This window comes from Lutra lutra, chromosome 8 (genome assembly GCF_902655055.1).
Source record: "Lutra lutra chromosome 8, mLutLut1.2, whole genome shotgun sequence".
NCBI lineage: Eukaryota > Metazoa > Chordata > Mammalia > Carnivora > Mustelidae > Lutra > Lutra lutra.
This window is the reverse complement of record NC_062285.1, coordinates 77,044,252-77,057,974: the sequence shown is the minus strand read 5'-3', so window position 1 is coordinate 77,057,974 and position 13,723 is coordinate 77,044,252. Positions and strand designations below refer to the sequence as shown.

Below are 13,723 nucleotides of genomic sequence, written 5' to 3'. Positions count from 1 at the left end.
AAAAAAAAAAAAAAGAACAAGAGAAGAACTACAAAAACAACCAGAAAAAAAAAAAGAAAGAAATGGCAATAAGTACATACCTATCAATAATTACTTTAAATTTAAATGGCCTAAATGCTATAATCAAAAGATATAAGGTGGCAGAAATAAATACAAAAAAAACCAAATGCTGTCTACAAAAGACTCACCTCAGACCTAAAAACACATATAGACTGAAAGTAAAACTATAGAAAAAATATTCCATGCAAATGGAAGTGGGGGGAAATACATCCAGGGTAGCAATATTTGTATCAGACAAAATAGACTTTAAAATAAAGACTGTAACAAGACTCAAAGAAGGCCATTATGTATTGATAAAGGGATCAATCCAAAAAGAGGATAGAATAATTGCAAATATCCATGCATCCAACATAGAAGCACCTAAATACAGAAAGTGAACATTAATGAACATAGAGAAACTGACAGTAATACAATAATGAGAGAGGACTTTAACACCCCCCACTTACATCAATGGGCATTTCATCCAGGCAGAAAATCAAAGAAACAGTGGCTTTGAACAACACATTAGGCCAGATGGACTTAACACACACATATATAGAACATTCCATCTAAAAGTAACAGAACACACATTCTTTTTTTTTTTAAAGATTTTTATTTATTTGACAAAGAGAGAGAGAATGAGTGCGAGCTAGCTCACAAGTAGGCAGAGAGGCAGGCAGAGAAGAGAGGGGGGAAGCAGGCTCCCCGATGAACAGAGAGCCTGATGCGGGGCTCGATCCCAGGACCCTGAGATCATGATCCGAGCCAAAGGCAGAGGCTTAATCCACTGAGCCACCCTGGCGCCCCGAGAACACACATTCTTTTTAAGTGCACATGAAACATTCTGCAGAATACACCAGATATTAGGTCACAAAACAAGTCTCAATAAATTAAGAAGACTGAAATCCATACCATGCATCTTTTCCAACCACAATTGTATGAAACTAGACATCAAGCATGAAAAAAACTCTAAAAACCCCATAAACACATGGAGGCTAAACAACAATGGGTCAACAAAGAAATCAAAGAAAAAATTAAAAAATACATAGAGAAAAATGAAGATACAATAGTCCAAAATCTTTGGAATATAGCAAAAGCAATTCTTTTTTTTTTTTTTTAAAGATTTTATTTATCCATTTGACAGAGATCACAAGTAGGCAGAGAGGCAGGCAGAGAGAGAGAGGGAAGCAGGCTCCCTGCTGAGCAGAGAGCCCGATGCGGGACTCAATCCCAGGACCCTGAGATCATGACCTGAGCTGAAGGCAGCGGCCTAACCCACTGAGCCACCCAGGCACCCAGCAAAAGCAATTCTAAGGAAGGAAATATATAACAATACAGGCCTAACTCCAAAAAAAAAAAAGAAAGAAAGAAAGGAAGGAAGGAAGGAAGGAAGGAAGGAAACAAAGAAAAAAGCTCAATCTAACCATACACCTAAAAGAACTAGAAAAAGAGACACAAAGCCCAAGATGAGTAGAAGGAAGGAAATAATAAAGATCAGAGGAGAAATAAATGATGTAGAGACTGAAAATTTAAGAAAAGAAAAAAAAAACAATAAAACCAAGAGCTAGTTCTTTGAAAAGATAAACAAAATTGATAAACCCTTAGCCAGACTCATCAAGGAAAAAAAAAGGGGGGCAAATAAATAAAATTAGAAACAAAGGAGGAAAACTAAGAACAGTACAGAAATATGGAAGGATTATAAGAAAATACTACAAAAATCACATAACAAAAATTAGACAAGCTAGAGGAAATAAATTCCTAGAAACATACAATATTCTCAAACTGAATCAAGAAGAAATAGAACATCTAAACAGACCAATTACTAGTGATAAAATTGAATTGGTAATAGAAAAATATCCAGGGTACCTGTGTGGCTCAGTTGGTTGAGCATCTGACTCCTGATTTCAGCTCAGGTCATGATCTCACAGTTGTGAGACTGAGCTGAGCATTGAGCCTTCTTAGGATTCTCTCTCTCCCTCTCTGCACCCCGAATCCACTCACTCTCTCTTTAAAAGAAAAAAAATAATAATAATAAATAAAAGTGCAGGACCTGATGGATTCCCAGATGAATTCTAAATAGTCAAAGAAGAGTTAATACCTATTGTCCTCAATCTATTCCAAAAAAATAGGAGAGCTTCCAAATACATTCCATGAGACTAGCATTACCCTGATACCAAAACCAAAGACACCACATACACATACACCAACTACAAGCCAATATCTCTGATGAACATAGATTCAAAAATCCTCAACAAAATATTAGCAAATCACATTCAACAATACATTAAAAATATCATTTACCATGATCAAACAGATTTATTCTGGGGATGCAAGGATGGGTCAATATTTGCAAATCGACCAACATGATACACCATATCAACAAAATGAAGAATAAAAATCATAATCTTCTCAAGGCACCTGGGTGGCTAAGTCAGTTAAACATCCAACTCTTGGTTTTGGCTCAGATCATGATCTCAGGGTCCTGGGATCAAGCTCTGTATAGAGTTCCCTGCTCGGTGGGGACTCTGCTTGTCTCCCTCTCACTTTGCCTCTCCCCCTGCTAATACTCTCAATTTCTCTAAAATAAATCTTTTTTTTTTTAAATCACGATTTTCCCAATAGATTAAAAAAAAAAGTATTTGACAAAATTGAACACCGATTCATGATGAAAATTCTCAACAAAGTGGGTTTAGAGGGAACATATCTCAACATAATATAGGCCATAAGTGAAAAAACCACAGTCAGCATCATACTTAGTGATGAAGGACTAAGAGATTTTCCACTAAGATCAGGGACAACACAAGGATGTCCACTCACCACTTTTATTCAAGATGGTGTTGGAAGTCCTAGTCAGAGCAATCAGACTAGAAAAAGAAATAAGAGGCAATCATATCAGTAAGGAAGAAGTGAAACTGTCACTATTTGCAGACATGATTCTACATATAGAAAACCCCAAAGACTCCATCAAAAAACTATTAAAATTAGTAAATTCAGTAAAGTTGCAGGATGCAAAATTAATATACTGAAATTCACTGCATTTTTTTTTGCATTTTTATACACTAATAACAAACTAGTAGAAAGAGATTTTAAGTGAACACTCCCATTTACAATTTCACCAAAAAGACTAAAATACCTAGGAATAAACTTAACCAAGGTGGTGAGAGATGGGTGCTCTGGAAATTGTAAAGACTTTGATGAAAGAAACTAAGGGAGACACAAATAAATGGAAAGATACTCTGTGTTCATGGAATTAATATTGTTATATGCAACAAATGAATCATTGAACATCACACCAAAAACTAACGATGGACTATATGTTGGCCAATTGAATTTAAATTAAAAAAAAAATGTCCCTTCTATCCAAGACAATGTAAAGATTCAATGCAATCCCTATCAAAATACCAAGAGCATTGGGGCACCTGGGTGGCTCAGTGGGTTAAGCCTCTGCCTTCGGCTCAGGTCACGATCTCAGGATCCTGGGATCGAGTCCCGCATCGGGCTCTCTGCTCAGCAGGGAACCTGCTTCCCCCTCTCCCTCTGCTGCTCCCCCCACTTGTGCTCTCTCTCCTTCTCTCACTCTCTGTCAAATAAATAAATTAAAAAAAAAAAAAAGGAAAAAAAATACCAAGAGCATTTTTCAGAACTACAACAAACAATCCTGCAATGGGTCTGGAACCACAAAAGACTCTGAATAGCCAAAGCAATCTTGAAAAAGAGCAAAACTGAAGGTATCACAGTTCCAGATTTCAAGATATGCTACAAAGCTATAGTAATCAAAACACTATGGTACTGGCACAAAAACAGACACACAGATCGAAGGGAAAGAATAAAGGGCCAGAAATAAACCCACCACTACATGGTCAATTAATGTATGACAAAGGAGGCAAGACTATGCCATGGGCAAAAGAAAGTCTCTTCAATAAATGGTGCTGGGAAAACTGGAACACTTTCTAATACTATTTCACAAAAATAAACTCAAAATGGACCTCTATGTGAGATAGGTCAAAAGACCTATATGTGAGAACTGAAACCATAAAAATTCTAGAAGAGAACACAGGCAGTAATTTTTCTGATGTTGGCTGTAACAATATTTTTCTAGATATTCCTCCTAACACAAGTGAAACAAAAGCAAAATAAGCTATTGGACCTATATCAAAATTAAAAGCTTTTGTGCGGCTTTCATATAATAAGGCAACCTACTAAGGAGAAGATATTTTCAAATTTCATATCCAATAAGGTATTAATATCCAAAATAAGAAAGAACTTATACAACTCAACACCCGAAAAGCAAACAATCTGATTTAAAAATGGGCAGAGGTCCTGAAGAGACATTTTCCCAAAGACATACAGATGGCCAGTAGACACAAGAGAAGATGCTAATCACTAATCATCAGGAAAAGGCAAACCAACACCACGAGATAACACTTTTCACCTATCAGAATAGCTGAAAACAAAAAGATGAGAAATAACAAGTGTTGGAGAGGATGTACTGAAAACGAAACCCTCGTGGTGAGGCTGTAAATTAGTACAGCCACTGTGGAAAGCACTATGGATATGGATAATTTTATGGAAAAATTATCAGAAAAATTAAAAACAGAAATACCATATGATCCAAGAATCCCACTACTGGGTGACCCAAGAAAACCAAAGCACTAATTAAAAAAGATACATGCACCCCTATGTTTATTGCAACATTATTTATAGTAGCCAAGATATGGAAGCAACCTAAGGGTCCATCAATAGACAGAAGTAGTAGTACACATACACACGCGTGCACACACACACACACACACACACACACACGAATATTCCACAGCCATATAAAAGATGAGATCCTACCATTTGCAACATGGATGGTCCTACAGTGTATTAAGCTAAATGAAATGGTCAGACTGAGAAAGATAAAAGCCATATGATTTCATTCATGTGGCATCTAAAAAACAAATGAATAAACTAAAAGCAGAATCGGACCTATAAATACAGAGAATTAATGGCTTCCAGAGGGAAGGAGGGTGGGGAATGGGCAAAATGGTAAGGGGTGTGGGAGATATGGGTTTCCACTTATAGAATGAATAAGTCATGGGAATAAAAGGCACAGCACTGGGAATATTGTCAATGATACTGAAATTGTGGTATATGTGACAGACTGCAGCTATGTGGTAAGCATAGCATAATGTATAGAGAAGTTGACTAGGCTGTACACCTGATATTAATGTGACATTGTTACAGAAATGTGGTATATACATACAATGGAATGTTAGCCATAAAAAGAATGAATTTCTGATATATGCTATAATGTACAGAAAACTTGAAAATATGTTAAGTGAAATAAACCAGACAAAAAAGGATAAACACTGTATGACCCTACTTATGTAAAATATCTAGATTAGGCAAAATCATAGAGCTAGAAAGTAGACTAGAGGTTACCAGGGACTGAAGGAAACAAGGTATGGAATATTATTATTTAATGCATATGGAGTTTCTAGTTGGGGGAATAAAAAAAAAAAAGTTTTGGAAATAGGCAGTAGTAATGGTTGTACAACATTGTGACTGTAACTAATGCCACTGAATTGTACGTTAAAAATGGTTGAAATGGCAATTTTTATGTTATATATATTTTACCAAATAAAAAAAGTTCAAAGGCCCACAATTTTTGTTTAAATGTAATTTGACAAGCTTAAAATCCTTGTGTTTTCCCGACTACATGCAAGATGATTTCTATATTCTTTAGTTCAACAGATCTCTTTGACCTAGTCCATGTTCATTTCCCAAGTCTCACAGCTCACCCACCTCTGAGTACAGCCTCTGCTCTATTGTAACAGTCACTTGTTTCCTGATGAGCAGGTGCTATTTCATATTCCATGCCCTATGCCTATGCACAGTTCTTCCTTCCACCTAAAGTACCTCCTCTACTCCTGCTCAGAATGGCTCACTTCCCTTCTTCATTTAAAACTTAGCTTAAATCAGGGGCGCCTGGGTGGCTCAGTTGGTTAAGCAGCTGCCTTCGGCTCAGGTCATGATCCCAGCGTCCTGGGATCGAGTCCCACATCGGGCTCCTTGCTTGTCAGGGAGCCTGCTTCTCCCTCTGCCTCTGCCTGCCACTCTGTCTGCCTGTGCTCACTCTCGCTTCTCTCTCTATGACAAATAAATAAATAAAATCTTAAAAAAAAAAAAAAAAAAAAAAAAAAACTTAGCTTAAATCAACCTCTGCAGGAAGCTGTCCTTCCCTCCTAATCCCAGTCTTATTTAAATGCCCAACTGTCCTTGTTGTCAGGGTACCTGGGGTATGTATTATGGCAGTTATCATAATGTGTAATACTTACCTGTTTCTTTCTCATTTGTACATGTTTCTTTTGTCTTTGTATTTCTCCCTCCTAGTCCACTGGGTGTCACATAGTAGGTACTCAAGAAATATTTAATGACTATATTTCAGGGAATCTTCATCAATGACCCTTTAAAAGAATCAGCTCTCCCTTCAAACCAAGAGTGCTGCAGAAATGGCAAACATTCTCATACATTCTTCTTTGTTTAAAAATGCCCAATATTCTGGGGCTCCACCAATGAAATCAACTTCATGTCTACTGACTGGCTTTCATGCCCTGAGTCTCTGGAAAGGGTGCTATACAATCAGTACTTTGTAAAACATATAAAGTACTTTGACATCCATCATTTCACTAGAGGAATGGAAAACAGTGGAATGAAAGGAGGATTGGGGCAGAATGGAGAAGCTCTAAGGCAGACAATGAGCAAATAAGTGGGATGTATATACTCTTCTGTCTACTGCCATTACATGCTTTCTTTAAGTAGGGATTATATCAAATGGAAGTCCAGGACTTACCTGCTGCTACGGGATGCTGATATTTCTATCCTTGTTGAAAGAAGATAGGTAAAAGGATTCTGAGAGAGCTTTTCCACCACTTTTTCTGTCATGATTCCTGACCTGGAAGGAAGGAGGTCTTGGGTCACCTCTACCCATACATGTTGGGAAATGGACAGCATGATTATCCTCATGTGCCACAAGTCCCCTACCCTGTCCAGTTGCAGAGAGACAGGAAGCAGAGTGTAATGAAGAAAGTACCACACTAACAGTCAGGAGTTCTAACTACTTGTGTAACGTTAGGCAAGCCACTCGATATTCCTGCATCCGGGCTTCATTTTCTAAACTGTGGGCAACTGGCTAATCTTCAGTGTTGTCTCCTGCCAAAAAATCACTATCTGCCCGTACTTTGCATGTTTCCATTACTTCCCCTACCATGGACTCCACTTTCCATTCACTCCCCAAACCGCTGAAGGTCGCAGCCATGCCGGCTCTGGGGCATAAAACTATCACCTCTAGGACTCACACCTCCATTTCAGCAGCTCACAGTCTTATCTGGATACTAAAAAAGAACAACGGTGCTTATGATTCCGAAGAAAAAGAAAATAAAAAGGAACGGCAATCACTTTGAGCTTGAGCTGAGTGGGGACTACAAACTGCTGATTCAGGATGTAAAACGGAAAACAGTTCTAGACCAGTCACTTGGTCAACTGTAGTTATTTATGAGCATTCACATTAGTAGAACAGTCTGAGAGAATACAGACAACCCAGAACAGTAGGTAACCTTCAGGTCGTTTGTACGTGGCTTGGGAAGTGCACTGGTTCTTACATTTGAATAAACACTGATTCTGCGGTCTTGGGAGTTTTAACTAAATCAGAAAGTATATTGGAAAGAACAGTCTTAAAAAGAGCTGGTTGCTTCCAGTATGTCATCTTGTTCCCCTATTCAAAACTTTTCCCTTCCTTCATGGAGACCTATCATCAACTTTCTCATTTATGTAAAGTACCAACCTAAAATGGAGTACTCTAGATCATCATATTTACTTTGCCTTATCATTTTCACCATACAAACCCTAGCTTTGGGGAGTTTATTAAAGAATATTTGGGGCTGCAGCTGCGTTAAGCAACAAAAGTAAACAAGAAGAAAGCAAGTATCCTCAACATTGACTTTGTTATCTACTTGGCTTAATAAACATGGAAAACAAGAGTTTTATAGGATTCAACTGGCCACAGATGACCAAGAGTTGGTTATTATAACCAAGTGATGGATAAGGAGAGAAGCAACGTGGTATTTGTTAAGTGAAACACACAGAAAGATGTTCTCCTCATGGTTAAGCAATTCAGTTAGGAAGGTTAGTGTCGTACTGTAACCATAAATGTTAAGCAAATTAACCCTATGTTCCTATGTCTTTCAGACTTCAACTGACCCTCCCTAGATACCTAATAAGCTTCAAAGTTGGATGGAAAAGTTACAGATCAGTCAGTGACGGGTGGTGGTTGGTTGAGTGGATAAGTAATTGTCCCTATCCAAATGTTACCATGTAACATTTTCAAATTGATGATTTAAAAAGTAATCTTTTGGGGGCATCTGGGTGGCTCAGTGGGTTAAAGCCTCTGCCTTCGGCTCGGGTCATCATCTCAGGGTCCTGGGATCAAGCCCCACGTTGGGCTCTTTGCTCAACAGGGAGCCTGCCTCCCTCCGCCCCCGCCTGCCTCTCTTGCCTACTTGTGATCTCTTTCAAATAAATAAATAAAATCTTTAATAAAAATAAAAATTAAAAGTAATCTTTTTTTTCCCCCTTAGAATGAAAGATTTCATGGGCTTAAAGGAATAAATTCACTTACTGGGATGGGCCTGAGTCACTTCCTTTTCGTTTTCTTGGGAACTCTATCACATGTGGGCTGAGGGATCCAACAGCTGTTGGTTTTGTCCATAGGCTCATATGACTGGAAACCACAGGAGAAATGCACTGGTTCTCTTCAAGGAGTATTCTGTCTATGAGAGATAAAGCACAATAACACATCTATTTTTAACATCAACTTTGACTTTATACATATCCCTATCACACGCTTTAAGTGGTTTTTATCTTTATATTTTAAAAATATCAATTACAACATAACATAGAATGAACGACAAACTATGAATACTCAAATACTAGTTAGAAATATATTTGTTAGTCCATATTTTTAAGCTTATTTCCACTGTTTATTGTAAAAAGATTGTAGAAAATAGGGAAAATGCAAAGAATAGAAAGGAAGGGGGAAATCATATATCACCAAATGATGTTACTATTTAGAGATATTTCCCTTTAGAATTTTTTCCATAGTTGTCATTAAAGTAATTGAAATCATAGCATATGGTATATTCTACTTTATTTACAAATCACTGTGATAACTTTATAGTACTATTACAAATTCTTTGTGTTGTAGCTATGTAAACATTCATTTTTTAAAGATTTTATTTATTTATGTATGTATTTATTTATAGCAAGAGACTGATGTGCAAAAGTAGCAGGAGGAGTGAGGGAGAGGGAGAGAGAATCCCAAGCAGACTCCCCACTTGGTATGGAGTGTGATGAGGGGCTTGAACACATGACTCCGAGATAATGACCTGAGCCAAAATCAAGAGTCAGCTGCTTAACTGACTGAGCCATCCGGGTGCCCTGCTACTTAAACATTCTTCTATTGTGACAATCTATGTTTCTTTCAACCATCACAAATATGTGTTGTGGTACATAAAGCTTTTCATTTACTGGTTATTTCATTGAGATGGCATCCCAGAATAACATCAAAGGATGTGAATATTTTTAACCCTAAATTGCAAAATATGATGATAAAATCCTTCTTGTATAAAGTGTGGTTTATTAAATGCTTTATAAAATATAAAAATAAGAATCATTGAACTAAAAATAACAGATATTCCAAAAGTAGGCCTCCCTGAGTAACTGTATTTCTCATATTAAAATGGATATAACTAGGTTAAAGATCATCTGTAACTTACAACATAGATTGAAAATATATAAGAAGTATTAACAAAGAGAATGCAATAAATGTACAAGAGTGGGAGATTTTTAACACCTCTCTAGCAGTACCTAACAGATCAAGCATTCAGAAACACTGATGTAGAAAATTTGATCCACACAATGGACAAGCTTGGAGTCATAGACATCTACAGTCTCCTACTCTTAGCCAGTTTCTGTTTGGCAGCACCAATGGAGCATTTATAAAAACTGACAATATACTGGACAAAAAGCACGTCTTAACAGTTTCAAAAGAATGATATCCTACATCAAACATTTACTGACTCAGTGTAATTATGCTAGACACCAGTAATAAAAAGATAATAGAAAATCCCTATATCTTCAAAAATTAAGAAATACACAAATAACTCGTTCAAAGCAGAATTCATTAGCAATCAGGAAGATCCAAAGTAAACTACAGTGGCATCCCCATCCCACGGCTACAATGGAAAAGTTGTAGGACTCCAAGTGTAAGCGAAGATGTGAAGGAATGGGAAGTTTTCTGTTTTGCTGGTGGGAACATAAATTGCTACAACCGAAGCCACTTTTGTATTACCTAAAAAGTGGGATATTCATATAACATGTGATTCAGCATTCCAGTCCTAGGTACATAGATAAACTCCATGCATATTAAGAGACATGTACAAAAAAAATGCATTGGTAGCACTGCTTGTAACTGAAAAACAAAAATAAAAACCTGAGAAAACTGGAAGCTAAATTTCCTTCAATAGATGGATTGTTTGTTTACTAAATGAAATACTAATGGCAGTTACAATGAATTAAGTACTGATATCAACATGGATGAATCTCAAAATAATAATTCTAGGCAAAAAAAAAGTCACAGCTAAAAACATACATCATGTTTTTCATTTTTTTTTTAAGATTTTATTTATTTGACAGAGAGAGAGAGAGATCACAAGTAGGTGGAGAGGCAGGCAGAGAGAGAGAGAGAGGAGGAAGCAGGCTCCCCTCTGAGCAGAGAGCCCGATACGGGGCTCGATCCCAGGACCCTGGGATCACGACCTGAGTCGAAGGCAGAGGCTTTAACCCACTGAGCCACCCAGGTGCCCCATGTTTTTCATTTTTAATTTTAAAAAATTGTTTTTTTGAGAGGGAAAGTGCACATGTGCACACAAACAAGGGGGAGGGGTAAGGAGGGAGGGAGAGAGAGAATCCCAAGCAGGCTCCACACCAGTGCAGCCCAATATGGGGCTCCATCTCATGACCCTGAGATCATGACTTGAGCAGAAATCAACACCCCAAGGGCTTAACCAACCGAGCTGCCCAGGCACCCAAAGCACATTTTAAAAAAAGATTTATATAAAGTTCAAAAATAAGTAAAACTGATCAATATTTTTTAATAATATCTACAGAGGTTGCCACACTATACAGAAAAGTAAAGGAACAGTTAACACAAAATTCAGAATTCTCTTTGGGAAAAGAAAAGGAGCATCTGGATGCGATCAGTGAAGGACACACATGGGCTTCTAAGAATTCATGTTCTACTTAAGCCTGGTGTGAGTTCACAGATTTTTAAAATTCTTTAAACTACACACATAATTTCTACAGTCTTCTGTAAGTTACACTACATTTCACAATAAAGAAGTGAGGAGAATAATTTTATCCATGATATTTGGCCACTTGGGAATTACGTTTCTGATTTTTGGTATTTGAAGACTTCTTGGCTTGGACTCTCTTAATGGGAACAATTCAGGATCAACAGATACCACATGAAATTAATTGTGATTTCAGCTTCCAGACTTTAATCCAATGGACTTTGAATGGCAGAATACCATCTGTCTCCACAGAAAAAAGTAGGGAGTTTCTTACAATAAATGATACATCAATAGAAAAAATTCACCAACATTGAACCAGACTTCAACCTGGTATGTATACCAGACCCCTCCCACCCATCTCCAATCTTCCAACATACTCAAGCAAGCACACGGTTTCCCTCGCATAAGTTCAAAACAAAAATAAAGATTTTTTTTGCCTCTCATTCTAGGAAGCATAATCTCCACATTTCAATCTTACTTCCTAACCTTTAAAATAAGAAATGGACCATCTTTAGACTGCAAAATAATGTTCTTTTCACAAAATCAAAACCTAAAGCTCTAAGGGCCTTTATTGTATGTTCCCTAATGGGGGGGGGGGGGGAGTACTGCCCCCAAATTAGCTATGTTCCATCAAGTTTAAGTTTCCTATGTCAGTAGAAGGGTATTCAAAGCAGAAGGCTTTCTGTAAACAAAAGGAATATATGGGTTAGTGGGACTAATTAGTTCTGGATGAAAAGATCTGTTCTTTGGAAACAATTCAGCCTTCATGTAATAGATTTTTATGTTAGAAGGTGACTCATAAGGAGTGAAGATTTCATTTTTAACTTCCCAATTTACTTTCAGCCTCCACAATTATTTATTTAGAAGATGAAACCATGTGTTAGGAATTGAAAGTTAATTTTGCTTTTATATAAGTCATTTTGAAGGTATATGCTTCAATATTTTGATATTATCTTTCTTCATCAAGTTGCCACTTCTCAATGGTGAAGATAATAAATGTTATTTGTTTCCAGAAAAATAACTATTAATACATTTCTATAATACTATTATCCTACTTTAAAAAAAGTTTATCTTTGTATAGTTGGCAAGCAATGTTACATTAGTCAATGGTATTATAACAGTACTGTATGGTGACAGACAGTAACTACACTTACATTGAGCATAGAGTAATGTATAGAGATGTTGAATTACTAGGTTGTTCACCTGAAACTAGATTCCCTATGCTGCACCTTTCATTCCTATAACTTATTCATTCCATAACTGGAAGTCTGTATCTCCCACTCCTCTTTACCTATTTTGCCCATGCACTGACCTGCCTTCTCTCTGGCAACCTTCAGTTTGTTCTCTGTATTTATAGATCTGGTTTTGCTTTTTGTTTATTCACTTATTTTGTTTTCTAGATCCATATGAGTGAAACTGTATGATATTTCTATTCCTCAATTTGACTTATTTCACTTATCATAATACTCTAGGTCTGTCCATGTTGTCGCAGATGGCAGGATCTCATCCTTTTTTATGGCTGTGAGTGTGTGGTGAATATATATAGTCACCAAGTCTACCTTACCCACTCATTTATCAATGGATACTTAGGTTGTTTCTATATCTTAGCTATTGTAAATAATGCTGCAATAAACATAGGAAACATAGGGGTGCATAGATCTCTTCAAACCAGTGTTTTCATTTTCTTTGGGTAAGTACCCACTATAGGAATTATTGTATCATAGGATATTTCTGTCTTTAATTTTTTCAGGAACTTCCACACTCTTTTCCACAGTGGCTGTACCAATTTATGTTCCTACCAACAGTGCACGAGGGTTCCTTTTTCTCCACACTCTCACCAACACTTTTTATTTTTTTTAAAGATTTATTTATTTATTTGACAGACAGAGATCACAAGTAGGCAGAGAGGGGTGGGGGGATGCAGGCTCCCCACTGAGGAGAGAGCCTGATGTGAGGCTTGATCCCAGGACCCTGGGATCATGACCTGAGCTGAAGGCAGAAGTTTTAACCCACTGAGCCACCCAGGTGCCCCAACAGTTTTTATTTCTTGTCTTTTGATTTTAGCCATTCCTGACAGGTGTGAGGTGATATCTCATTTAGTTTTGATTTGCATTTCTCTCCCTGATGATTAGTGATATTGAGCATCTTTTCACATGTCTGTTGGCTATCTGGAGGTCTTTGGAAAAATGTCTGTTCAAGTCCTGTGGCAGCATCGACAAGACTGACTCCATCTTTGGCCCTCCATCTTGTTCATGTTTGCACAATGACCTCTCTTAAGGCAGTGTGTTCTG

General features: G+C 37.2%; 1 protein-coding gene across 5 annotated transcripts in view; it reads right to left on the bottom strand.

Annotated features, from left to right (window-relative positions):
• BMAL2 (basic helix-loop-helix ARNT like 2) overlaps positions 1–13,723 on the bottom strand; it is a 103,269-nt gene that overhangs the window by 54,321 nt on the left and 35,225 nt on the right. For 3 of the 5 annotated variants that reach the window (XM_047743291.1, XM_047743289.1, XM_047743290.1), the window contains exons 2-3: positions 8,702–8,852; positions 6,878–6,979 (exon numbers count right to left, since the gene is read on the bottom strand). In XM_047743291.1, the coding sequence (XP_047599247.1) occupies positions 6,878–6,979; positions 8,702–8,852 (253 nt within the window). The remainder of the gene's footprint in view (positions 1–6,877; positions 6,980–8,701; positions 8,853–13,723) is intronic. The other 2 variants (XM_047743293.1, XM_047743292.1) reach the window with 1 other exon arrangement.